Source organism: Haemaphysalis longicornis, unplaced genomic scaffold (assembly GCF_048455015.1).
Source record: "Haemaphysalis longicornis isolate Haplotype H1 unplaced genomic scaffold, Haemaphysalis longicornis Haplotype H1 scaffold_10, whole genome shotgun sequence".
NCBI lineage: Eukaryota > Metazoa > Arthropoda > Arachnida > Ixodida > Ixodidae > Haemaphysalis > Haemaphysalis longicornis.
This window is the reverse complement of record NW_027526204.1, coordinates 76,193,476-76,218,687: the sequence shown is the minus strand read 5'-3', so window position 1 is coordinate 76,218,687 and position 25,212 is coordinate 76,193,476. Positions and strand designations below refer to the sequence as shown.

The 25,212-nt window shown below is 44.6% G+C and overlaps 2 protein-coding genes across 2 annotated transcripts in view; both read right to left on the bottom strand.

The window, feature by feature from the left end:
• LOC144158802 (chitin deacetylase 7-like) overlaps positions 1-25,212 on the bottom strand; it is a 194,240-nt gene that overhangs the window by 109,173 nt on the left and 59,855 nt on the right. The gene's annotated exons all lie outside the window — the stretch shown is intronic.
• Positions 1-25,212, bottom strand: part of LOC144158054 (chitin deacetylase 7-like) — a 37,289-nt gene that overhangs the window by 5,872 nt on the left and 6,205 nt on the right. Inside the window, exons 2-3 of the mRNA XM_077688723.1 lie at positions 6,201-6,501; positions 3,179-3,364 (exon numbers count right to left, since the gene is read on the bottom strand). Coding sequence (XP_077544849.1) covers positions 3,179-3,364; positions 6,201-6,501 — 487 coding nt within the window. The remainder of the gene's footprint in view (positions 1-3,178; positions 3,365-6,200; positions 6,502-25,212) is intronic.

Genomic DNA, 25,212 nt, shown 5'->3' with positions numbered 1-25,212 from the left:
CGCTTACTGCACAAGCGTATTCAAAAAATAGTCATCTAAGCTGCTTGAAATGCTAAAAGCAAATAAAAATATAAACAGGCTATAGAATATATACTTTATACTTCCGCCTCTTCCAGGACTGGCGTGTGGACGAGTGGTGTGGAGCGCTAAGGCGACTTATGCAATTGTTATGTTGGAACCACCAAAGCCCAATTTTCTTTTTTTGAAATTGATTAATGTGTTTTTGGGCAGCGTTTTTGACAATGAATTTTCCATTCTTGCGCTGTAACGTTCATCGCTCCGCGAACGAGTTCGCAGAATGCGTGTACACTTATACTGACGCGCTGGCGAGTTCTTGTTGGAGTGGTGTTGCCGTAAGCACCGACTCCTTGCGGCTACAGCCCCGAATGAGTCGAGCCTCGACAATGTGCGAACATGCCTGGTACAATATCCTTAAAGAGAAAAATAGCGCTAAAGACAGGACAAAGGCGAAACTAGACACACGCAGCGCTGCGCCAGTCTAGTCTAACCTTTGTCCGGTCTTAAGCGCTCTGTTTCTTTTTAAGCATTATGTACCAAATGGCCCGCTTTACACCCCTTTTAAAGTTTGTTTCAAAATATGCGCTAGCCGGGCGAGCTACAAGGCTGGCGAAAGGCGCATCGCCTTTGAACAGCTCCAGTGACGCCCAGGGCGTTCATACACTGCGTACGCCTCGAGAAGTGATCGTTACGATTGCAAGCCGCGCTGGTAAGCTTGTCTGACGGAGTTTGCAGTCCAAAATATGGCAGAAGAGCGGTATGCGTATTACTCAGATATCGAGAATCCCGGCCAACAATAACGTCGGATGCCAACCATGTTCTTTCACAAAACCGAAACCGAAACTGGTTCGAATTTTACTCTTGACGTAACGGCTTTATTTGGTGCGGTTGCCGCAGACCAGGCGTGGTAGTGTTCTTCTCTCGGACTTTATAAAATAAATATCGCCTTATTGACCGGATAAAAGGCGTAAAGTGTGCTTATTTGAACCAGTAAATGCCATGCAAGCAAAAACAGAAGCTTGACAAATTACACTTCAGTGTCTCTTCAATGCGTGTTACGTTGAGGCTAAATTATCTCCATCTTTTTTTCAAATCTGGTGAGTCTATGAGCAGCGTGCAATAAAACATTGGGAGCGCCCTCGTGGCACTTCCCGCACTACGTGGTGGGCAACAGAGCAGATCACCCTGAGGCTGTTACGGAGAGACGGCGACTTCGTAATTACGCATAAGAACTGTTTGGCCGTGAACTGGGCACATCATTGCCCTAACAGCCCTCCAGTAACGAAGTTTTTTTTGGTTTTTAACACGGCCATGTCTTCAGGGCCAGCGTACGCAATGAATACGCTGTGTACGCCGCGTGAAGTGGTTGTTGACCTTCTCGTCCGGCTATGTCCATGTGCGGGATGCGATTGCAATTTTTTGACACAGTCACGATGAAACTGAATGGCAGCCGTCGAACCTATATGGATTAGCTGTACGAGCTGTCGTTCGCTAGTTTGGGTCAAAGAAAAATGAGAGACCGAGCGTTTTGGGTCAGCTGCTTCGCGTTCGGTGACAGCGATTTGTTTCGTTCTTGTTGAGTGCACTGAATGAAGAGTAAACACGGCCCTACTGCACACAACCAACAAACCCGCACTCTCCTTAGGTTTGTTTTTATGTTTTAATATATCGGAGCGGTGTGTAACTATCTTCGGAGAAAAAAAAAGGCCGACAGGAGGGCGAGGCGGAGATACAGCGCTCAGAAAATTTCGCCGGGTTTTCTAACACCAAAACACCACTTCTGGCTACACCCGCTGTAATAATAAACTTGTAGCAGGCAACGCTCACACGTGCTAAGGCTAACCTCCATGCAGCCAAATTCGACGGCTACATTCGCGCGGCGGCCGCCGAGGATCAACGCGCCGCGTGGTTTTCGCCGACCCAACAACATCCATGCAAGAAGAAGCGGTGAACGCCGTCGTCCAGAGAGCTGCTTGCATCAATGTTGGCAGATGTCAATCCAAAACAAGATCCGCATGAACATATCCCTGATTTTAAATTGTCTTCAAAGTAAAGTAACTATTTACTAGTAACTAGTAAACCTTGATATAAGCGACCTAAGTAACATCTATTTTTTTTAATGCTATGGTGATGTTTTTTTCCAATTGGCGTCATAGTCAGCACAAACACGTTACAAAATAGCAACAATGAGTTAAACTGTTCGGGTGCCAGTGTAGTGCGCTTAGTTGGTAGATTTGCAGCTACTTTTACGGTTTGTGCGCTGAACGTCACTGCAAGTCATCAACTGTTCGATTTCGGCTACACTTTTACCCACCGCGCTACCGTGGCACTTTTCTGGCAGTTTTCTGGACACTGGTGTTCACGAGAAAGAGGAGTACACGTAAAAAGGGGTGAAAGGAGCGTCTGCTTTTTGGCTGCGAAGGCGCAGGCGCTATTCGCAAACAGGAAATAGAAAGCTGTGATTGGCTGTAGCTTCAAAATACGCTTCGACGCTTGCGGTGGCGTTCGCCGCCGCGCGTCCGACATCTAGCCAGCGAGACCGTTGGCGAAGAACCGTTTTTCCGACGCCGGGGCGCAATGAACGCCGCCGGGCGTCGTTCGCCGCATCTTCGCCGACATTTGGCTACATAGAGGTGAGCCTTTAGGCGTTTTTTTTTTAGTTTCGGCATGGTGCAAAAAAAGCCAACCCAAACGTGCATGCCTCCAGTTAACCTTCAATTGTCACATGCCTCAGAACTATTTTGAATCCGCGAACTTCAAATATTTCGAAATGTATATCTGTGCCAGGTATCGAATAGCTTTATTTCTAAGTACATTTTCGTTCAATATTTCGCACATAACATTTTATCCAGTTCGCCACTGACTCCAAATCTCTGGTGTGGTCTACCTGCCATCTCAGAAATAGGCTGACACCGAAGTAATAGAGCTTTCATTGTCTCTGTTCCAGGGTTGCTTTCTTCATCCGAAAGAAGGCTTAATCGTGCTGTGGGTTATAGTAAGACCTTGAGTACTCATAAGAAGTTCCCCAGTAATCCGCAACAAAAACTCTGTAGTGTGCGCGTGCAATGTTACTGGATGAACACCGGGCGCATTAATGGAGCCAGTTCACTAGTGAAGTAGAAAACCATGTTTTGTGTTATTGTTTTACAAATACACCCACCGAAGGTGCTTGTACAGCATTCTGAATCCCTGGTCTCCGCCTGTGAACAGGAACGGTCCCCTGAAACCAATGACGTCGGATTCTGGAACGTTGGCGAATGCCGTGAGCATGTACCGCTGGTCCAGGACCTCCCGCTCCCACTGGGTGCTGTTGATGGTCCGCCAGTAAGACGAGTCTGTCCTATGGCTGCAAAAGGTTAACAAAAACGTTCTTACTAATACTTATCTTTCGGCACATTGAGTGAGGATATTCTCGGGGGAGATATATATTTTTCACCGTTTGGTGAGGGTGTAACAATGCAACATGCCTGTCCAGAAATTTAGACGAATCGCTGCATCGAAGTAACCATGAAGAAAAGAAATCTCAAGGGACGTTTTTAGAAATAATTTTAGTGTAGAGTCTTTATTTATAGCCTTGCTAATGCAGCCTATTATGTCCCAGGGCTCTAACTGACATTTACGTCCGCGTCAAGTGTTTCTGTAAAGTTCTGCAAGTGGTCATATCAAACTTCATTTAATCATTCTGAAAACTGGGGGATATTAGAACGTGACTTTGGGTGCAGAGCACTTCATCGCATCACTCGAAAACTGCGTGGTTACAGTGGCACCTTGCTACCCACTTTATACCCTATTCTGTACTACTAAAATACCTTGGTGGCTGATTTCATAGAAGTTGATTTCTCACCAGTCGGAATAACTCTAGCTGGTTTTCATTGTTTCCTTTTTACCACATCTACGCAAAAGTTTTATACATCTTTGCCGCTACGACCATCACGGCAATCAGGCAGGGCCTGCATTTTATGGTCATGCGGAGAGAGTACTCAGGTGCCGTGAGCAATGGCATTGCCCAAGTTGGAGTACATATATCAATTGCCCAACGCGGCGCAATAAATAAACAAGCACAGACAGATGTGATGAGCTTAAGCACTTGTGCTCGTCACCTCTTTCTGTGCTTGTTTGCTTATTGCGCTACCTCAAGTCATAGATCACCGATCCGAACTAGCCAAAACCTAAGGTCTGCGAGGTTCTTAGCCCGAAAAACTATTGATTATGGTGCTACGGCTGTCACGGTGGGCGAGTGTTGTAGTGAAATGTGGGCAGGTAGGCACAGTGACACGTCGGAGCAAACTAGCAAGAAAAACAAGCAAAACAACCAAATGCTGCTCCTTTTACGCAGATATTATATAATATAAGTGTCCTGAGATTATGACCATGTGTTATTGCGAGGCGCGTGCGGAAAGAATGCAATTGGGGCAGAAAAATAGCGCACCGGCTTTCAGAAAGGGTGGTGCAGCTACAGTGCGACTAGAAATTGGAATTTTACGTGCGTTTTGGGGGGAACGTTTTCTTCGCTCCACAAGAAAGTTGTAACGTTATTGCACTACCCCGTACAAGTCGTCTGCTCGGGATTTACCTTTCCTGATAAAAGCATTTGAAAAAGTGGCTCTATTGTTTAGGCCAGTTTCTCAGCATTCTTGCAAGAGCTGTCTAATTGGCCTCATTGTTTACGTCATCTAAACGCACGCACTGGCTGGTCGCACAAGTTATGCTGAAAATGCCGCTTTCCGAGAGAGTACAAAACTTTGATTAGTTCTGGAATCTGCTCTGGCACTAAACTAGCTTTGCCACTTCCGTTTTATTCGCGCAACCATGATAGAGCACAGCAAAAAATATGGAGGGCGCAGGATACGACAACCTTTATTGCTTCTTTATTACTCCTGACCAAGGTATGGGCAACAATATGCCGAACAAGACGCTCTGTAGTTTCCATTGCATGAGCGAAGTGCTGAGGCACCGGGGATAGGGCGTGCTGTAGACAAGCAGTGTAAGAAAATAAAAACAGACACAGTCCCGGAAGGGCACCCTGCAGAAATATGCCACCAGCCCGAAATTACAACATATATATTAAACATCGTTACGACGAACTCAGTTTTATTCGAAACCATACAAATCTCGGCGGTGGCATTAATCTGATAGCCTCGACAGCTTGTTAGTCACCGAGAAATGTATTATTGGTAAGCACACATCATTTTACGTGTCCCACGTCCTTCGATGGGCGACCGTACCCATCGAAGGCACTGCGCTATTAAAAATATTCTTTTATGTGATCACCTGTGTTACCAACTACACTTATTTTTCTGCGAAAATTATCTGTCGGCCTCCCATTTTCGAGAATATATACCAATCGGTGAATTTGAAAACACCATGTGGCATAATCTCAGTGTTTCCCGGCAAAAAAATTGCGGTTGTGTACCAGCCGGCCACATCACCACAAGGGGCAAAACGGCATTTGTACCAAATCACGCTCTAAATAAAAGCCTTGCAATAATTGAATGCAGGTCTTGTGATCCTACAGCCCATATTGAACCAGACGTAAATGTAATGCTCCCTTTTGTCATGTCACATTGAGAAACTAATCCCACGAACCTAAACATTCCTATGCGGCAAAAGCATATTTTGTATTCAAAAACTCGATAAAAAGTTATTCGTTAATTGCGGCATAAGTAATAGTATTTGATCGTATTGTATGCCACCATAGGTATTCTATGTCTTGAACAAATATTCAAATGCAAAAATCCGGCACCCTGTACCAACTGGTGTGGGATGCCAACAGTCCCCATTCCTCAAAGCCAATTCTCCACGTACAAGCAGTAGGTTGACCGCTGCAAAGCTCAGACCAATCGAGGCCCCACACGCTGGTAGAGTGCAAGAGGAGCCAGCAAGAACCATGGCACCTGAGAGTAGGGGACGCCCGACAGTCCACCCCCCAGTGTTAGTGCTCTCACCACCCATCAGCAATGTATCCCAATAAAAATGTTTATTATCTCTCTCTCGAAAAACAATGTTGGCCTCCCAATTCTTATGGAACTTACTAATTGATCAATGTCTCTTCTATCACTAATACCCAGCTTCGCAAAGTTATTTTAATCGACAACCTTCCCTCCAATTCCAGGCCTCCTACCAGCAGCATTGTGATTGCGAAATGGATCTATAAAATGAAAGTGTTCAGCCTAGTAACTCACCTTATGGAATGCAGGGCTATCTCGTTGCCCCAGGAGTGTAGCTGGTTGACGGCTTCATAATCGAGGTACTCCCCAGACACGAAGAAAGTGGCGGCGATCCTGCATCCATTCTGCTTGTTTTTCCTGCTTGATGTATTCAAGAGTTCCCTGTAGAAGGCCATATTGAGGAGGGTCACGGCATCGTCGAACGTCAGCATCACGAACTGCGGCATCTCGTCGACTCGCAATCCGGCTGGGGGTGCATCACTGACGCACGCGCAGCGAGGCAACTTGCAGACTTTGTCGTCGCATGTTCCCGTTCCTGATGTAACAGGGCACACCACGTTTATAACACGCACATAACTTAAGTGCAAGATAAAAGTTGTAAGCTCCTATCAGTGATTACACCGAACTACATGAAAAATAGACTATGGTCCTATGTATGGTCCTAACGACAGTATTTGGTACTTATACATGCCTAATTGGCAAATTTTAGTGCCTAATATACGCGCCTAGAACCTTGATTTTTTTAGTCTAAAGTTCCGGCTTCAATTCACAACATGACTGCTGTCACCTGACACCACTTTTTCAGGTGACAGCGTCTACTGCATCATCAGTAGTGGCAGATAATCCGTGTGCAACTCTCTCAACATCGGAGCTGTTGAAGCTTTCAGTCCTGCCGTGGAGCGTTACCAGAGAACTATAATCATCGGCGAAGAGGAGAGGGTGAAAAATGCAGTAAACGAAGTCTGTGGGGAAGTGGTGAGGAGACGAGGATCTCGTGAGCAAGTGTCGGGGGCGCGCGCCTCAGGAAATAAATGGGTTTAGGGAGAACCCAGCAATGAACTCCTAGAACTTTACGCTGTGAAAGCGGCAGCCTAACGACTGGATGATCCTAAAGACCCAATGGGTACGGGGTTAGCAGCAGCGGAGAGCAATAACATGTGCAAGCAATCGAAAAAAAAAAACAAATTGGAGCAGATTGTACTAGGGGTGCAAGGCATCCAAAAAAGAAAGCTGGCGACCCTTCTTCCTTCATTGAAGACCCGTATGAGGCACCTACATTGATTTACTGAATTGCCACTGAAAGATCTCTGTGACTGGCAGTCCCGTATTATTTTCGGCGTAGGTTTTACAGCTCCCCGCAAGTAAAACGCGTTAGCACGCCCTGGAACCCTCGTTAGCCAGCTCAGCGCACTCGGACTCATTATCGCGTACTCGGCATTTGTGTTCCCCACATAAGTCGTGAACGCACGTGAACTCGCGAAGAGAACAGCCCGCGAGGAAGCATGCAACGAATACAATCGCATAGAGCCGGTTTCATAATGCGAGAGACTCAGGTTAGATTCCGACCAGGGAAACGTTTTTCCTCGTGGGCTGTCTTTTTTTCATCATGAGGTGGCGCTATTTTATGTGTTTTTTGTTGTGCTTAATTTGGGGAGTTTGGATACCGCTTTCTTTGCTCTTTTATTATTTATTTACCACCTCCAAAACCCGTGTGCGCATTTACCTTTCCGTCTTGTAATAAGACGGCCTGAGAAGGCGAGAGAGAATGGTTTTTGTACTCTATGGCCGCCTAATTTGTGTGGTATGATTACGTTTTCGTTCGTCAATATTAACCCATTTAGCTCGAACACTTCTGCAAATGCCTGCCTGACCTATTTGCCTCTAGGTGGGGCAAACTGCGTTGCAACAACATCTTTTTCTTTCTAATTGGGTGCACATGTTTTTACCCTGCCGCTGCTAACCCCGTGCCCCTCGGGATTTAGGGGTGGCCCGATGGCTAAGTTTCTGGTATCATGGCGTGAAGGTCCTGGTTCGATTCTCGGGACCTCCTTAATCGCATTTATTTCTTGAAGGGAGTATTCCCAAAGCCTGCTCGTGGACTCCTTGCCTGCACGCCTTGTTCCCTCACACTTCTTGGCCTAGCATTTTCACCCTCTCCACTTTGCCGATGGTGATTGTTTCCTGGTAAGGCTCCAAGGTACAGATAAAAGCTAAGACAGCTCCGGAGTTTAAAGGTTGTGTGGGAGTGCAGCGCGCAATGCCTACAAGGAAAAAAAAGCCTGTTAAGAATTCTTAGAATTGTTAGCTTCAAATAGGGGAATTTTGGAGCAGAAGAAATAGATAAACCTTAAAAAAAGTTTAGTTCCCCATAGCGTGAAAAAGCCAGTATATCTCCCCTTCCCAGGCCACCTCATTCCGACACAAGGAGCAAATGGACATATGGGTTGGGACGTTGGAAGTTGATTTAAAAGAAAAAAGAAATTAATGACCGATCTGCCTTAAATGAGCACACCAGAAAAGAATTAGATGTCTGCCGCCGTATGAAACAGTAACGGAGAAACCAGGGAAAAAATCTTTCCGTGGTCGTAATACAGCCTGCGTTCCTGGGGTTATGAAACCGCCTTCAGTGCGGTTACGTCCATGGCGTCATAGATTGCGTGCTGTTCTCCTCGCAAGTTCACGTCTGCTCCCGCCTGAAGTGGTGAGCACAGACGTCGAGTTCACGCTACAGACTCAGAGTTTGTGAAGCCGGTTGCCGTGAGTTCGAGTGTCCAAACGCAGTCCGCTTTGGGAGGCATGTGAAAGCCTGCAAACAAAACAATTCTGGCCTTCCAGTCATGAGGAACCTCCGCCGGAAAGTTTAAAAATACATGTGAGGTTCAACAGCCAGGTTTCCAACGAAGGGAGAGGATCCTGCAGCTTTGCTGTTTCTCCAGCCATCCATCACTAATGCTAGCAGTGGCAGTTCTTTTCATAAAGTTTTTTCATGCGGTAGCGGTGCTGGTTACGGGGCAGTGAGCACAACCACAATTTGAAAATCCCGAATCAATGCCGATACCTTGAGGGCCGGTTGTGGGTGCAGTGGTGACAAAATGATCTGTTTGGGGTTTTCTTGCGGACACGCTCGGCCACTCTGTTGTTTCCGGTGTAATTGTAGTGTCCTCTGTAACTGACAAATGAGCTGTTATATCTCCAACCGACGCACATGTCTAGTTTCTGCGTAAGGCAGTATGCTTAGGTCATCACGTGCTGTGTGGTGCGACCATCACTAAAGATACTGCTTTGGATATTGTGCCTTAAAATAGCTTCGTGAAAGGCCGTATCAGATGCACATGGTCAGAATAAAATTGCAAGTAACACCACGCTGCCACAAAAAAGCGTCTACCACGGTATCAGTAGGGGCGGAACATATGCGTGCAACATTTCTTTCAATTGTTTTTTACCATGTCGTAGCGGTGCTTGTGACGTTGCAATGCACACAAACGCAGTCGCGAATACGATAAAAAATTCCGATTCTGTGTGCACCTTTTGGGGCAGCCGTTGTGACAAACATATCCGTTATGGGTTTTTTGGTGCACGCGGGTCTGCAACTCTGTTGTTTCCCCCTTGCTTGCAGTGTTCTTTTCAATGAACGTTTCAGCAATTATACCTTCTACCCGCGGATAGATGTCTATTTTCTGTGAAAGCGTTTGTTCATAATCAACCTTGTGCTAAGAAAGGGCGGCAGACTTATCGATTAACTTTACGAATAATCGGGCATTGTTTTGTCGCGATTGATATTTTTACCCGCTTAATCAGGTGACGTCCTTTCAGCAAAATAAAACTTGTGTGCGATGTTGAAATTGAGTGCAACGCAAGCGTCGCTACGATAATATTTGGGTTGAAATAACCCGCCCTACGTCACAACAGAAAACGATTCTAGTATGCGTATAATCTGCTACTGAGCCTCAGCATTCGGGTGCAATCCTGGCCACGGTGCCTGTTTTTCAGATGGAGATGAAAAGCCAAAATGGCCCCGTCCTAATATTTTGGTATACGTAAATATCCCCAAATGAATATTATAAATCCAGAGCCGTCCGCTACGATGTGGCGCGTAACCCTTGTGCAGCTGCGGTACATGAAAGGCCAGAATAAATAAACCAACAATACTCAGAGATTGTAATATTGATTAAAACTGAAAGCTAGTTTTCAACACGTACGGAAAATGCTACTAATAAGGCTACTAATGCAACTAATATGTAAATAATATGAAAATGCTACTGATACACGGTAGAAAAAACCATCAGCGGGAACTCATGTCGTCTGACTTACCGTTGTATAAACTCACTTTGACATAAGTAAGACGTGACTAATAGGCGTTCCTTATAATAACGGCGGCTTCCGATTTTCCTGGTTGAAGGAATAGTACTGATGATGAACGCGGTGACAAACGCCCAAACATAAAGACGATTCCACAGAGCTCTAACTGGCAACTTTGTATCTCTCGTCTTCTTCATGTCTTCGTCCGTGTTCTGGTCCAACACTTTTAAACATCGCCAACCATGTACCCACGCGTCAAACTACTACTTTATTAGGCGTACCACCCGCATGCACGTCATAATAATGATGCTCAGCTTACCTTATCTGAAATGTAAGTGAACAGCCAGGAGCGTATTGATATTACTTTTACTGTTTTTAATATTATTAATAAAATTCTTAATAGTTTTCTATACTAACGCAACCGATTAATCGAATAATTAACCGATTAGTGCATGCTGAGTCGTCGGTTGGGAAGCTTTAAACCGATGCCTGCATTAGTGCTAAGTGCTGCGATCATCACTAAAGTTACGATGTTGAAAATTTTGCGTCAAAGAAGTAATTTATGCGTAAACACGCGTCCTATTGACATGGTCACAACATGATTGTAAGCAACCCCACTCAGACAGAAGAGAGCGGCTACTGCATTGTCATAGGGGGCTGGAAATCTGCGGGCAACTTTTTTTCGGAACATTGTTTCATCATGCGGGGTGCCGTGCCGTGCCGGTGCCGTGACATTGGGCACGAAGACATTTCAAATACCCCACTAAATTCCGATATCTTCCGTACCAGTTTGGACAGTAGTTGTGACGACCATGGGTGTTTTGTGAGGTATCGTAGACCCGGCCGGCCATTCGGTTGTTTCCACAGTGGTTTTAGTACCTTCTGCAAAAAAGGAATGAACAATTATGCCTGTTACTCGAGACATGATGTCTAGATTTGCGGATGGGATTGGGCTTAAGCCATACTGAATAAATGATGCGAAAGTGGCTAAATTTACCGTTGGATAGTTTATATTAAAAAAGATAATTTCAAGAAAAAACGCGAGTGAGATTAACATGGCCAAAACATAATTTTAGGCAGCACCATACTGAGCGAAAAGAGCGCCTACTGCGAAATCAGCTAGAGCAGAAGATCTACGTGCTACTTATTTTCCGAATAATGTTTCACCATGCGGTAGGAGAGCTGGTGCCGTGACATTGGGCGCGAAGAAAATTTGAAATACCCCAATAAATTCCGATATCTTCCGTACCAGTTGGGATAGCAGTTGTGACAATTATAGGTGTTTTGGGTTGTCTGGTAGACGCGGTCGGCCACTCTGTTGTTTCCGCAGTGGTTTTGGTGTCCTCTGTAAATAACGAATAAGCAATTATAGCTGCTAATCGGGAAAAATAATGTCTAGATTTGCGTAAGAGATTAGGCTTAAGGCATACTGAGCTGAGTTGTGCGAAACGTTGGCTAAATTTCCTTTTTGATATTTTACCTTAAAAAACATGATTTAAAGAAAAAACGAAGGTGAGAATAACAAGGTTACAACATAATTTTAGGCAGCACCACCCTCAGGGAAAAAAGCGTCTACTGCGGAATCAGATGGAGCAGAAGATCTACGTTCTACTTATTTTCTGAATCATGGTTCACCATGCGGCAGTAGAGCTGGTGCCGTGACATTAGGCGCGAAGACAATTTGAAATACCCCACTGAAGGCCGATAATCTCCGTACCTGTTGGGACAGCAGTTGTGACTATTGTAGGTGTTTTGTGTTGTCTGGTAGACCCGGTCGCCCATTCTGTTGTTTCCACAGTGGTTTTGGTGTCCTCTGTAAAGAACGAATAAGCAATTATAGCTCCTAATCAGGACAAATAATGTCTAGATTTGCGTACCAGATTAGGATTAAGGGATACTGAGCTGAGTGGTGCGAAAATCTGGCTAAATTTCCTTTTTGATATGTTACCTTGAAAACATATTTTCAAGAAAAAAACGCGAGTGAGATTAACATGGTCACAACATACTTTTAGGCAGCACCACCCTCAGGCAAAAAAGCGTCTACTGCGGAATCAGATGGAGCAGAAGATCTACGTGCTACTTATTTTCTGAATCATGGTTCACCATGCGGCAGTAGAGCTGGTGCCGTGACATGAGACGCGAAGACGATTCGAAATACCCCAATCAATCCCGATATCTTCCGTACCTGTTGTAGAAGCAGTTGTGACAACCGCAGGTGTTTCTTGTTGTCTGGTGGACCCAGTTGACCATTCTGTACTTTCCAGACTGTTTTGGGGGTCCTCTGCAAGGAACAAAATAAACTGTTGTACCTACTACTCTGGAAATGATGTCTAGATTTACGGAAGGAATTTGGTATAAGGTGTAGTGTTCTAAGTGGCGCGAAATTGGCTAAATTTACTGTTGGATAGTTTGCCTTAAAAAACATGGTGTCAAGAAAAAACTCGGGTGAGATTGACATGGTCACAACATAATTTCAGACAGTACCACCCTGAGAGGAATGAGCGTCTACTGCGGAACCAGATCAGGCTGAAAATGTGCGTGCAACTCTTTCTCTGATTCGTTTTTACCGTACGTTTGCGTTGCTGGTGACAAAAACGATTTGAGATGCCTTAATCTATTCCAAGTATTTCTATACCTCCAGGAGCAGCAGTTGTGACAAACATATCTTTTCTGTGTTTTCTTGTGGACAAGGTCGGCCACTCCCCAGGCGGCACAGAAAGTGTGCCCCAAGACCGGCCCGTCTATGGCCGCTTTCTGGCATGTCCGGCCAGCATCCAGGTTCTGGCAGCCACTGATCATGCGTTGAACGGCCAACATTCGGCAACCAGCGCTTCGGTATTTTTCCGTCCGCCCGTGTACGGACGCACAATGGCAGCTAACCGGCTGCCAGATATTCAGTTCTATTACGGCTGCCGATGTTGAGAAAGAGAACGGCCGAAGTACGGCCTTAGGGCATCCGTTTTTTCTTCGGGAAGCGGTAATCGGCCGAAGCACGGCAAGCGACCGGCCACAGAATATGCGTATTCTTGCGGCAGTTGGTGTTCGAAAGGCGACCGGCCGGAGCGCGGCTGCCGTGCATTCGTTGTTTCAAAGGTGAACCGCGCGTTCGGCGGTAGAGAATTCGTTTTCTTCAGGCAACCAGTGTTATGAAGGATACCGGCCGACGTACGGCCCCAGAATATACGTTTTTCATTCGGTTAGCTGTCCTCGGCCGAATTACGGCAAGCGAATGGCTACAGAATATTTGGCAACCGGTGTTCAAGAGGAGACCGGCCTACGTAAGGTATCTGGTTATACGTCATTTTTTCGGCAAACGGCATACAGCCGAACAACGGCACGCGCCTGGGCGCCGAGAATTCATGCACAGACGTGTTTGGAAGGAGACCGACCGGTTTTTTTCTGGGGGGAGAAAAAGCCGTTAGGAAGCCGAACGACGGGGACGCGTTTTTCATCGGCTCCATGTTTCTACGTTTTAAATGAACGAACATCGTTTGTCAAACAGTATGAGTGTTCTCGGTGAACGGGCAAGGTGCAAGGACTCACTGGACATTAGCAGGGAACCTTTTAGGCCATCGAAATGTCATTTATTGCCACAAGAAGACTGTGCCACACCGACGGGTGAGCTAGGCCTCGCCAGTCATCGCCGCTACCACGCCTCTGCCGCCGGCTTCGTCGACGCATCAGCTCGAGGCTATTCACCCCCCAAAAAATGGAGAGCATTGGAGACATCGACCCGGCAGAGATGTCCGATCCGAGATGGAGATGGTTCACCAAAATAACTGGCCTTCAAGGGCGTCGAGCAAGCGGCCACCACGCAGGAGCTAAACCGCCACCATGTGACGGACTACCCACCAAAGAAAGGCAAGTGCGAGCAAAAGCGCAAGTTATTCTGCTTACAATGAAACTGCGACAAGCAATGTTGCACTATGTTGTTGGTGATAAACGTAGAAGAGACTCGCTCGTGAATAGGTAGGATCAACTTCATGCCCTGCACTATGTTACTTCATGGGATTTTACGACTGCCTAATTAGAAAAAAAATTATTTTAAATTTGCGATAAAAACAGAGCCTTGTCACTGACGAAGCCTAGCTGTTAATTCAGTTCCGATGTTTGAAGGTGAGCTTAGCTACTCTTGGGATATGACTCATTGGGTTAAACATACTCGCCAGCATCCTAGCAAACACGGATTTTGTCAGGATTTTCAACGCAGATTGTTGAGTTCACGCGCGATTTTGCTCTTGCAATAGATAAGCTTAAAGTGGTTGACTGTATATTCTTGGACTGCAAAAAAGAAAATGATGGTGTTCCATATCACCCTCTGCGTAGTACATTTTATCCTATGAACTGAATGAATCGGTTTTTGCATTGTTATTGCTATTGGCCCTATAGCTTTGTTCAAAAGTACTGTGCAGTTTACAGGACTATAGTGAATGAACGTGATTCCGTATACCTGCAGCTTTATTCGACTTTAATAACATACTGGTGTGCTGATTCAGAAATGTTTTTGGATGTTAAACAGTGTATTAACGGCACCTTTACAAGAAAACCTTCCACCCAATTGAATACGTATACCGTAAATTATGCTGCTGTGACAACGGCCGAGGAATATAAATACCTAGGAGTTTATTTAGGGAGTGGTTAGAAGTTAAATAGGCAGGTTCACACCATAAAAGTTACGGCTGCATATGTTTTTGGCTTTCTGAGATGAAATTTCAGTGAACATCCATCTAACTGAAAAGAACAACCGTATTTCACTCATGTGCGCTCAATTTTGGAGTACGGATGTGTTTTCGTGGATCCCTACACCAAAGAGCTGGTTGATACGCTCGAATAGATACAGAATATATCAGTGCGATTCGTATTAGGTAATTGGCACGCTCAACTTAGCATGAGAGAAAGTAAAAGTAAACTGAAATGGGAGGGCGTGAAAGATCACAGACGAAACCACAGGTTGAACGCTTTTCGTAATATCTATCATTCGAAAACTGGAGTAGAAGGGGAGAAGTATATCCAAGCGCCATTCTACATATCGCAAAGTGGGACCGCTAGCTTAAAGCAAATTATTAACTTTTCTTTAAAGGTGACGCCTTGCGCGGTTCATTTTATTTTACATCAATACTTCAGTGTAATTATCTTCCACGTATGATTGCATTAACTCTTTATATTGACGATTTTCAGCACGCTTTGTAGAATTATTTTGTTATTTTGTCTCATATTTATTCCTTAGTATTATGTATCTCCCTTCTGTAATGCATGAAAAGGCAAGCAGGCATCCAATAAATAAATAAATAAAAATATAAAACAATAAATAAATAAATAAACAAATAAATAAACAAATAAAAATAAATAAATAAATAAATAAATAAATAAATAAATAAATAAACTTCCAGAGGCGCAAGTTTACCTCCGACGGGTAGAGAACCCTACGCATTCAACCTTGACCAATAAAATATTTATTGCCCTATTCGGTGCAGTATGCAAGATTTCCTGTATGCATGCTACAATTGCTATGTTATTGGTTTGAAACAAATTATGTAACTCTAATTTTACGCCTTTCCTTGCGTGAACACAGAGGGATACAACTGCAGCCACCTGAAGCAGGGCGTCATTCGCAACGCGTCTAGAAGTTTTTGAACGTAGTATGACATTAGAAGAAAATTAAGTTCTTTTGGACTAATAAGTGGTGTGGACGTATACTCATGAAAACAATATTAAAATAGATTGAAAATGAAAGTACCTGTTCGCTCCTTCTTAGGATCAGCCCTGCGGAAGATCATCAGAAAAGTTGATGGAGTAGAAAATGTCTTTGCAAGAAAAATGGGCAAAAACTGGACATACTTTTTTGTGAAGGACTTATATTAAATGCTCCTGAGTGTTTTGTTGAGAGCCAAAACGCTTCGTAAAGGCATTCACGCCGGTTTTATATACATCAAAATGGGTCAAGCAACTGTTATAAAAATAGTTTATGTAGTCATAGCATGAAAGTGTTCTGGAATATTGCCCTAAAAGAAATTGGCTAAAAGCGGCGCAACTTATCTCTCTGAAATTCAACCCACTAAAGTATGCGCCCTCCGTCCCCCCCCCCCTCCTCTTTGCCCGTTTATTACAGGTAAGCCGCCCCACAGAGGATATCAGGACCTGGACAATACATCTATTCAAGCTCTACAAAGAACTGAATATTTTCTGTGTTCGGCAGTACAAGAGGCACATCAATTAAAGGAACGACAATTTGTGAGCACTGTTTAATAAATGAATTTTGCTGTCAACTGAGGCTCGTAATTAAGCAAGGCTGCGCTGAATGCTTGACGGCTGGTGGTTGCGCGCGAGTGCACTTTGATGTGGGTGCATTGAACCCGAAATGCTGGGTTTGTGCTGCTTCTGCACTGCGCGAATGAGTCATCTGCTTGCGCGACATGCCTCAGTACAGTTAACGTACTGTGGCTGAACTCCAATGCCCGTAGCACGGCCGTATTTCCGGCAGCTTTAGTCTGGCTGGAGTCCGACGACCGCATCTCGGCTGTCCTCCGGCGGCCGTACTTCGGCCGTACACGGGTAGCTTTGGAATGGCCGGAACGCTACGGCTGGAATCTGGCCGTATGACCGGAAGCCGGTCGACTGGCCGGCGGACACTGGCCGTTGGACAGCCATGGGAGTACGGCCGTATACGGCCAAAAGGCCCACATTTGGACATGGGCCGAACATGGCTGCCGGAAAACGGCCGTACAGAAAATCGCCGGCCAAAGTACACCGGCCTGTTTTAGGCCGAACAGTCCTGTGCTGCCTGGGTCAGACGTTTCCGATGTGGCTGTAATGTCCTCTGTAAGGAGCAATTCTGCTGTAATATGATACCCAGCTTCTGCAGAAAAAACTTTGCCTAATCTATGCCGTGCTATACTGAGAGGACGTCAATATAATTACTATGTTTCATATTCTGCTCAAAACGTTTGATTTTGGGGACAATGCGTATCAGATTTATGTAGTCGCTACACAATAGTAGCCAACACCAATGTGGGAAAAAACTTCTTCTACCGCTTTATCAGACAGGTCAGGAAATCTGCGGGAGCCTGTTTGTCTTAGTTGTGTTTACCAGCGGACCTGTTTTACGAGCTGTAAAATCGGGGTTGCAGGACAGAATACCAAGAAAATGCAGAGGGCTAGTGAGCGCTTACGCTGCGCGACCACCTAACACCCCCACGCCGCGCAGTGGATTGAGCCAAAAAACTGACAAAACTGCTATGAGCGAGAAAATGCCGACCGCTCGTGAGCGCGTGCCTCCTGGGGATCGCCGAGTCCCCGGTTCGCGCAGTGGATTTCGCGCAGCGGTTCGCGCAGTAAAAAAAATACTCCATTACGGTCGTCAAGCGCTACCGCGCATGTAATTTTGGCATGAGGCATGAAGAACACGAAGATACCGATGCATAAGGTGATGACTACTACGACGAAAGTTATAAGCAGCGAGCCAACGACGGAACATGCAAATAAACAATTTTGAGCTTGTACAAATGTGTGGTGGTGTGTTTTTCAGTGTTCACGTTTAAAGAAATCCTGCAGATTCACTCTGGTTCAAGCCCGGCATATCTTTGTGGAAGCTTCGCAGAGTACAAGCCCGGCTGATCTTAGTGCAAGTTGGAGAAGACAAAGGCCTCTTCGGTGCATATATGACAAAGATGACTCGCATCATAGCTGTGCAAATAAGCCATGATGCTGCAACCTATGTGTGTGGCAATGCTCACCTGCAACAACTTCGCCATACAATTTATGGGCGTAAGCGCAAGCTTCTCTGAGTTTTTTATCCTTCCCTCTTTTGTAATCTCATTTTCGATATTGTTTTCTTTTCGCCCTTGGGAGTACTACATATATTCTATTGAGTTAAAGCTATTGCGCTTGCTCTGTTCTTAGCAAGCTGAAGCTACTGCTCTAGGCATGAGCTAACGTCTCGAACCACACCTCAGTTCAGGTTGCCCCATTGGGCAAGTTTTATTGTGCGAAAACATTATAATAGGATCCCAACGAAAATATAAATATCAGGAAGCGGCAATTTGAGCAGCGTTATTGCAGTGGTCCCGCAGCCGTTTTCCTTTGTTTCATACATACCACGGAAGATGGAGGAATCACATCCGCTTGCTTCAGGGGTCATTTCCGCTGTTTGTTTCGGTATAAATAATCACAATGTCGCGGCAGCACACGGGGAGACAGAGACACGCGTGCACACACACATGAATTCTCGCACTCTTGCGAGGCCAATTATATTTCTGTTATCACAACAACAAGCATAAAACCGTTGTTGTATTGTCACGAGCTTAAGTTTGCGGCTCAGGGAAGTGGCGACCAAAAATAACCGCTGGGCCATCTGGTTGCGTGGTTCCTGCGGTCGAGACCGCGTACAGCGCATGCGCGGCCATCCAGTATTGCATGCATTGCACTATCGCTTGCTCTTGTGCGACTGCTTCTCGCTTGGATACATCAGCGCCGGAGGAACTAGGCTGCGTAGTTAGGGCAACACTGCCGAGCAACGCCCTGTCTCTGAAAACAGTGAGACTCGTATAACAGGCTGCTATGGCGCTACGCGGTCGCACTTAGCGGGCTGTAGGTGCATTGGGATCACAGCCTACTTATTAGTTCTTATGTAATAGTTACTAAAAGCGCAGAAAAACGTCTGACAAAGAGAGCAACTACACAGGACGAGAGCTTACTAACAACTGAGTTTCAATGAAACAAGAAACAGAAAAAGCGAAACATTTCAACACAGTGCACGCTTCCAGCTCATCGCACACACTCACAAAGACATAAAACAAGAACCAACGTGTTCGAACAACAACAATATTGAAGAAATCTGCAATCACACATCCGCCACAATAGCCAACGTTCCTCACTGGCGTTACAGGTCGATAGCAGGATAACAGATCTTTATGAAGCCAAGAAATGTCACCACCTATTCAGTGGATGCTATCTTTAAGATGGCTGAATTGCTTCTTAAGGAAGGACACACGAGGCAGGAACGCAAGTTCTGTTCTTAATATGCGAAAGATGGAATTAACCCCACTCTGTGTCTACCTCTGCCTGTTCCTCTGTAGGTATAAACGGGGTGCACCGCCATTGTGCACCTAAACGTGGTGCACCTCAACCTGGTGCATCGCCGGAACCAACACGTCATCAGCAAATCCTGCGTGCTTTAGGCGAGTCACGTCATATGAAAAGCTCGACGTCACTGGGTGCGGGCATGACTTTCTCAAGAGGGACATGAAGAAATTCACGGCTATACTGTTCTTAACTATCATAGAATTGCAGGATAAGAAAAAAATTGCCATCCTCGGGCGGAACTCCCAACCATAGCCTAATTGCCTTATAAGTGGAAAATTCCGTAGTGAACCTCAGCCCCATCTCGTACTGCTTAAACAAATTCAAGATGTCAATCACGGGACGCATCGTGTCCGTTCTCCTGCAGAAAACAGTGTAGACATCAACACATTTGCATACGTTTAGAGCCAAACCTACACGTACACGGTCGAGTGACCTGTCCACGTAACTCAAGATAATATCACCTGAAACCGGTGCCATTTTAGATTCGATACAAACTCAGAAATTTTCAATCCGCACGTTGCCTTCCCATTCAACGAATGTAGACCGCTGGTAAAAGCCTAACAATTCAAGGAATCCATCAACCCAAATTACACAGTGAACGGAAAAGCTGCTTCATCGTCGAGGGCAGTAATTGCATGATTGGCATGTATTGCATGAGCTGTGCATGTGCCAAAGCTGTAGAACAAATCGTCTAACTCAACAATGGAAGCAAAGCCTATTTTTCTATTTTTTTGTTTCTATTTCTATTTCTATTTCTATTTTCTATTTTTATATTTCAAACAAGGGTTTTACATTACCAGAAACGCAACCAGCTGCTGAGAACAGGACAAAAAAATAGGTCGCCAAGGCTCAGTTACTGAAAATCCGTCGGTTAGAACCCCGAAACTATATGTTCAGACATGATGGCCCTGAACGGGATGCCTGGTTTGTGCGACTTGACTGCGAAGAACAGACCCAGTTGCACTCATTTGGCTTTTTTTACAGAAACTGCTAGACTTAGAAGTTTGAGCCTGGTGAATAATTTGTCCTGATCCCAAGCTCCGAGCGGAAAAAAAACATTAGTAGATTCGTCCGGACAAAATGGCCAACCAACGTGGTTTTTTTTTGGCCCACGATGGTGCAAGGACTATGCTACCTGTTTTGCAAGACATGCTCCTGCTGAAGGGAGAACTTGTCCCCTAATAAAATAGGCTTCCCATTACATTAAAGTAAATCTTATATGCTATTCAGCTGCCACAGCCAATCATGCCGATTCACCGAATCCCGCAGTTGTTCACATCCCACCTTGTTATACCACTTAGAGCTTCGCAAAGGACCCCCACCGAATAGAACATAGCAATTAATCGTGACCGTTGTGCCGGTGTGTGTGCGAACTTTGGGGCGGTTCGTATATTTCCTATAAATTCCACATAACAAAAAACAATATCACACGGTTCAGTGGTCAGTTCAAACACAGTACATCTTGCTTTGGAGCATTTATTAACTGGTTCAAAATTATCAAGACCAATAAAAATTGCGGCACTCTATATTTATCGATGATATGAATGCATCCTGTGAAGGTGACGCTTCCACTTTGTATTATTTCTGATTTTGGTACACTTACACGATTCAGGTGCAGGATATACAACAACGACTTGACATTTTTTCTAATTTTATGCAGGTATTAATGCAATGAGCGCAAGAAACTACACAAGGTGATTTTAGCCCGCGATAAAACATAATTTTTTGTGAAAATTAGACTTATGAAACTTGAAATTATTATAGAGTTACCTTAGCAGACAGAAAGGGGGCTGCTACAAGCCAGTTTTTACTGTGGTTTTTATGAACCTGGCGAGGCTCCTTGAACGGATTCGGCACCAGTATCTTCATGCTATCGTATTTGCACTGCGATCAATAACTATCTAAGAGGACGCCTGAGGTAAAGGTCCCGTCTAATGCCGACTCGTCGGAGCAGTCAACTTTCGTATAACTTCATTCGGACTAGTTTTTGTAGAATGAAATTTACGAGCTAGAACTGTTCACTGGAACGATGTATTGACAGCCGCATACATTTTCGGATGCTTTAAGTCCAGCGTCAACTACGTAAAAGGATTACGTAAAACTCCGCCGAGTCGTGTTTGAGGTCAAATAAAGTGCATTTTTTTCTTCGACGGCAAAAATTTTTTCTCCTTCATTTCCTGCCTCAATACAGTCAAACCCAGTTATAGCGAACTGAAATATACGCCACGATTAGTTCGACATATCCAATTGGTCGATATAGCCGAACCCGCCTATAACGAGGTTATTATTACGAGTTCGCAATACGCGAAAATCCCCTTGCCGTCCCCGCATGCAGAAACGAACAAAATAAAGTATGTCATTACCATTCACAAAACAGTTGATTTATTGCAAATAATAAAGATACTTTCTGGCTTAACGCCTTAATATACTTTGCCAGCTCCCCCTGTGGATGGCACACTGTCCTTGCCAAGCCCAAATGTGAGGAATTCCTTTTTTCTCTTTCACACCACACCGGAGGAAATAGCGAATATTATAAACGACCTCAAACCTAATACTGCTGCTGGGTTCGATGACATCCAGGTAGCCCCTTTGAAATACGTTAGTGATCTAATCAGTTATGTTCTGTCTAATATTGGTAATAAGATGATCGACACTGGAATATTTCCCGATGAACTAAAAATAGCGAGGGTTACACCAATTCATAAAGGTGGAAATGATTATACTGCGAATAATTACCGGCCAATATCGGTGCTGCCTGTGCTTTCCAAAGTATTTGAAAAAATTCTAAATACGCGGTTACAAAATTTTTTGGATACATATAATATTATTTGCGATGCGCAGTATGGGTTTAGGAAAAATCGGTCATCTAAAATGGCATTCCTGGACATTAAAAACGAGATCATTGAAAACATTGAATGTAGACTGTACACTATTGGTCAGTTGCTTGATCTACGAAAAGCGTTTGATTCGGTAAACCACCAAATCCTTCTAAGAAAACTTGAGAGTATCGGTATTCGTGGTGTTCCCCTTGATTTGTTTCGCAACTACTTAGCAAATCGGTATCAGTATGTGCTAGTAAATGGTATACCCTCAGCTAAACTTCGAATAATAAATGGTGTTCCGCAGGGATCGATACTCGGACCAATGCTATTTAATTTATATATAAATGATCTACCGACGATACCTGATTCACCCAAAATAATAATGTATGCCGACGACACCAATATATTCTTTACGGATATGGCCTTGCCTCAATTGGAAACTAGGGTTAATCACTACTTGCACCTTCTATCGCACTGGCTACATATCAATAAGTTACAATTAAACATAAGTAAAACCAATTATGTGGTGTTCACACCGATTAATAAACCACTGAATTATACTATACATTTGACCTATCGAAACAACAGACTCAAACAATCCAAAGCGCAGAAATATTTAGGTGTCTGGTTTGAAAATAATCGGTCATGGAAAACACATGTGTGTAAATTAACCGCTGAACTGATCAAAACGGTGGGCTGTTTATATAAAATTCGAGATATCATACCGGTATGGTTAAAAAAGACGCTCTATTATTCGTTATGTTTCTCTAAGCTTTCCTACTGCGCTTTAGTATGGGGCACAACTACTACGCAGAACTATAATAAATTGCTATTGTTGCAGAAGATGGTATTAAGAATATCCGAAAATTACTACGGCAGGCCTGAATACCTACCTACTCATGAACTCTTTCTAAAGCATTCACTTCTTAAGGCAAATCAAATATACTGCTACAAATTACTTCAGTACATTAGAGACAACAAGTTATACAATACTTCCAGCCCTGTAACCACCACAGAACATAACTTGCGTAGACTACATAGACCAATGCCATCTGCAAGAACAAACTATGGCCGGCAACACACAGGTTATCAAATCCCCTCCTTGTTGAACAAAGTTCAGAAACAGATTAATTTTCGCCAACGGTTGTCAAAAACACAGATTAAAAATGTCCTTTTAGAGCAGTTAATTGCGTATAGCTAAAATTTACCCAAGCATAAAATAAAATGTTGCAGCGAAATTGTACATATATATGCGGAAGTAAGTGTATGTTTCGGGTGTATTTTGTTGTTCGTCCTTTTGTTGTGTTGTTGCATTGTAGATATCTATGCTGAAGTAAGTCTCTGTTTCGGGTGTATTTTGTTGTTCGTTCACTCCTTCACTGCACGAAAAAAAACACGAGTGTTTTGATACCATATCCAGTGTGAAAATTTGGTTCTGTATTCTTTTTTTTGTGTGTGTGTGCAAAGTAGTCGCGCATTGAGCGTTCGAGGAGCACGACTGCAAATGTACTCTCTGTAGTCTGTAGCCCTATTTTGTTTTTGTTTTTTGTTTTTTATTTTGTACGCTCGACTGCAAGTGTGCAATATAATATACTGTGCCCGCACGCTGCCTGCCACCGGAGCATGGGCCCTAGTCAGGGTCCAAGCCTTTTGCCTCTGCTACCCTTTCTGTACGGAAAGAAACAAAGAAAGAAAGAAAGAAAGAAAGAAAGAAAGAAAACTGCCTACTTTCATAAAAACGCGGTGATTTTTGCTTTCCCTTTCATTTTGGCAGCGTCAACTAGCACAGTACTCTTTGCACGCGACGCTGTTGGCACCAGTTTGAGTCCGTGTCCTTGAATGTCGAAGAAATATTGACGGAGGACATCCACTGCCGAAAGCACTTCAGTAAGCGTCGTACGGTTTTCACTCGTGAAATCATTTGCCTCCTCGGTGCTTTTTATCAGCATTACGACGGTGCTGATGACGCTGGCCGCGTCCGAGGGGCATACAGTGACGGCAATGTCGTCGTCAACACTCATGAAATTCGAAGGACGCTCCTTTGGGCACAGCATCGGGAAGGTTGGCGAGCTGCCGTCTTGGTCCGTACTCACTGACTGGGCGGGTTCCGTCGTGAGTCCCTCGCGTGGGTAACAGTTACGGAAAGTGTCGGGCGTCATGTCCCTCCATACGAGGCGCAATGTCTCAGTCGCGGCCTTTGCGCAGTGGTCATGGCCAATCAACATCTCAATCGCCACTCCGAGACGATGCATTTTGGCGGCCATACTAGGCATGCCGAGTTCTATATATCCGATGTGAAGTTCGTTATGAGGAATATGTTTCGCGTGTATTTCCGTAACTTATATATTTTTGTTCGATATATAGCATAATTCGTGTTGCGGGTTTGTTATAGTCGGGTTTGACTGTTATATGATGCGGAGGAGTCAGAAAATAAGCCACAAGTGCGATATAATCACGAGCGTGCCAACAGTGCCAGTGGAGCAGCGTTGAGGGTGGTTGTGCGAACATCGCCGTTTGCACAGCAAACAACAAAAGGACGGCCAGGATTCCCTGGAGCAACTTTAATAGAGCGTAGCCAATCGCGAAAATGCGAGCGATAGCGATTTGTGTGCTGTACTGCTTGGCCATGTCTGCGCTGAGCCCGGTGTCGACAGCAGGTGCCATATTACCAGACGGCGTGCTTATAAATAACCATACAGCTTTCAATAAAGCAGTTGATAGTTTTAGGACCATCGTTTGATTTGTCGTTTCACTGTCCCCGTCCGTTGTCCAAATATGCAGCGCTCATGGCATTACGTACCAGTTTCAGTGCAAAAAAAGCCACGCGTGATGACTGCTGTTTTATCGGTGGCATTGCCCCTCTGCCTTTTTAACCACGTTGTCGCAGTTCGAGTGGATCCATGACGGCACGTTGCAACTGTCGAATATTTTGTTAAAGGAAGTGTGTACCATCAGTGTAGAAGAATGACATGTAGACGCCCTCCCTCTCTTACGAATTCAAACAAGCGTTGTGGGCGAAAATGAGCCTTTATGGCTGTATACAA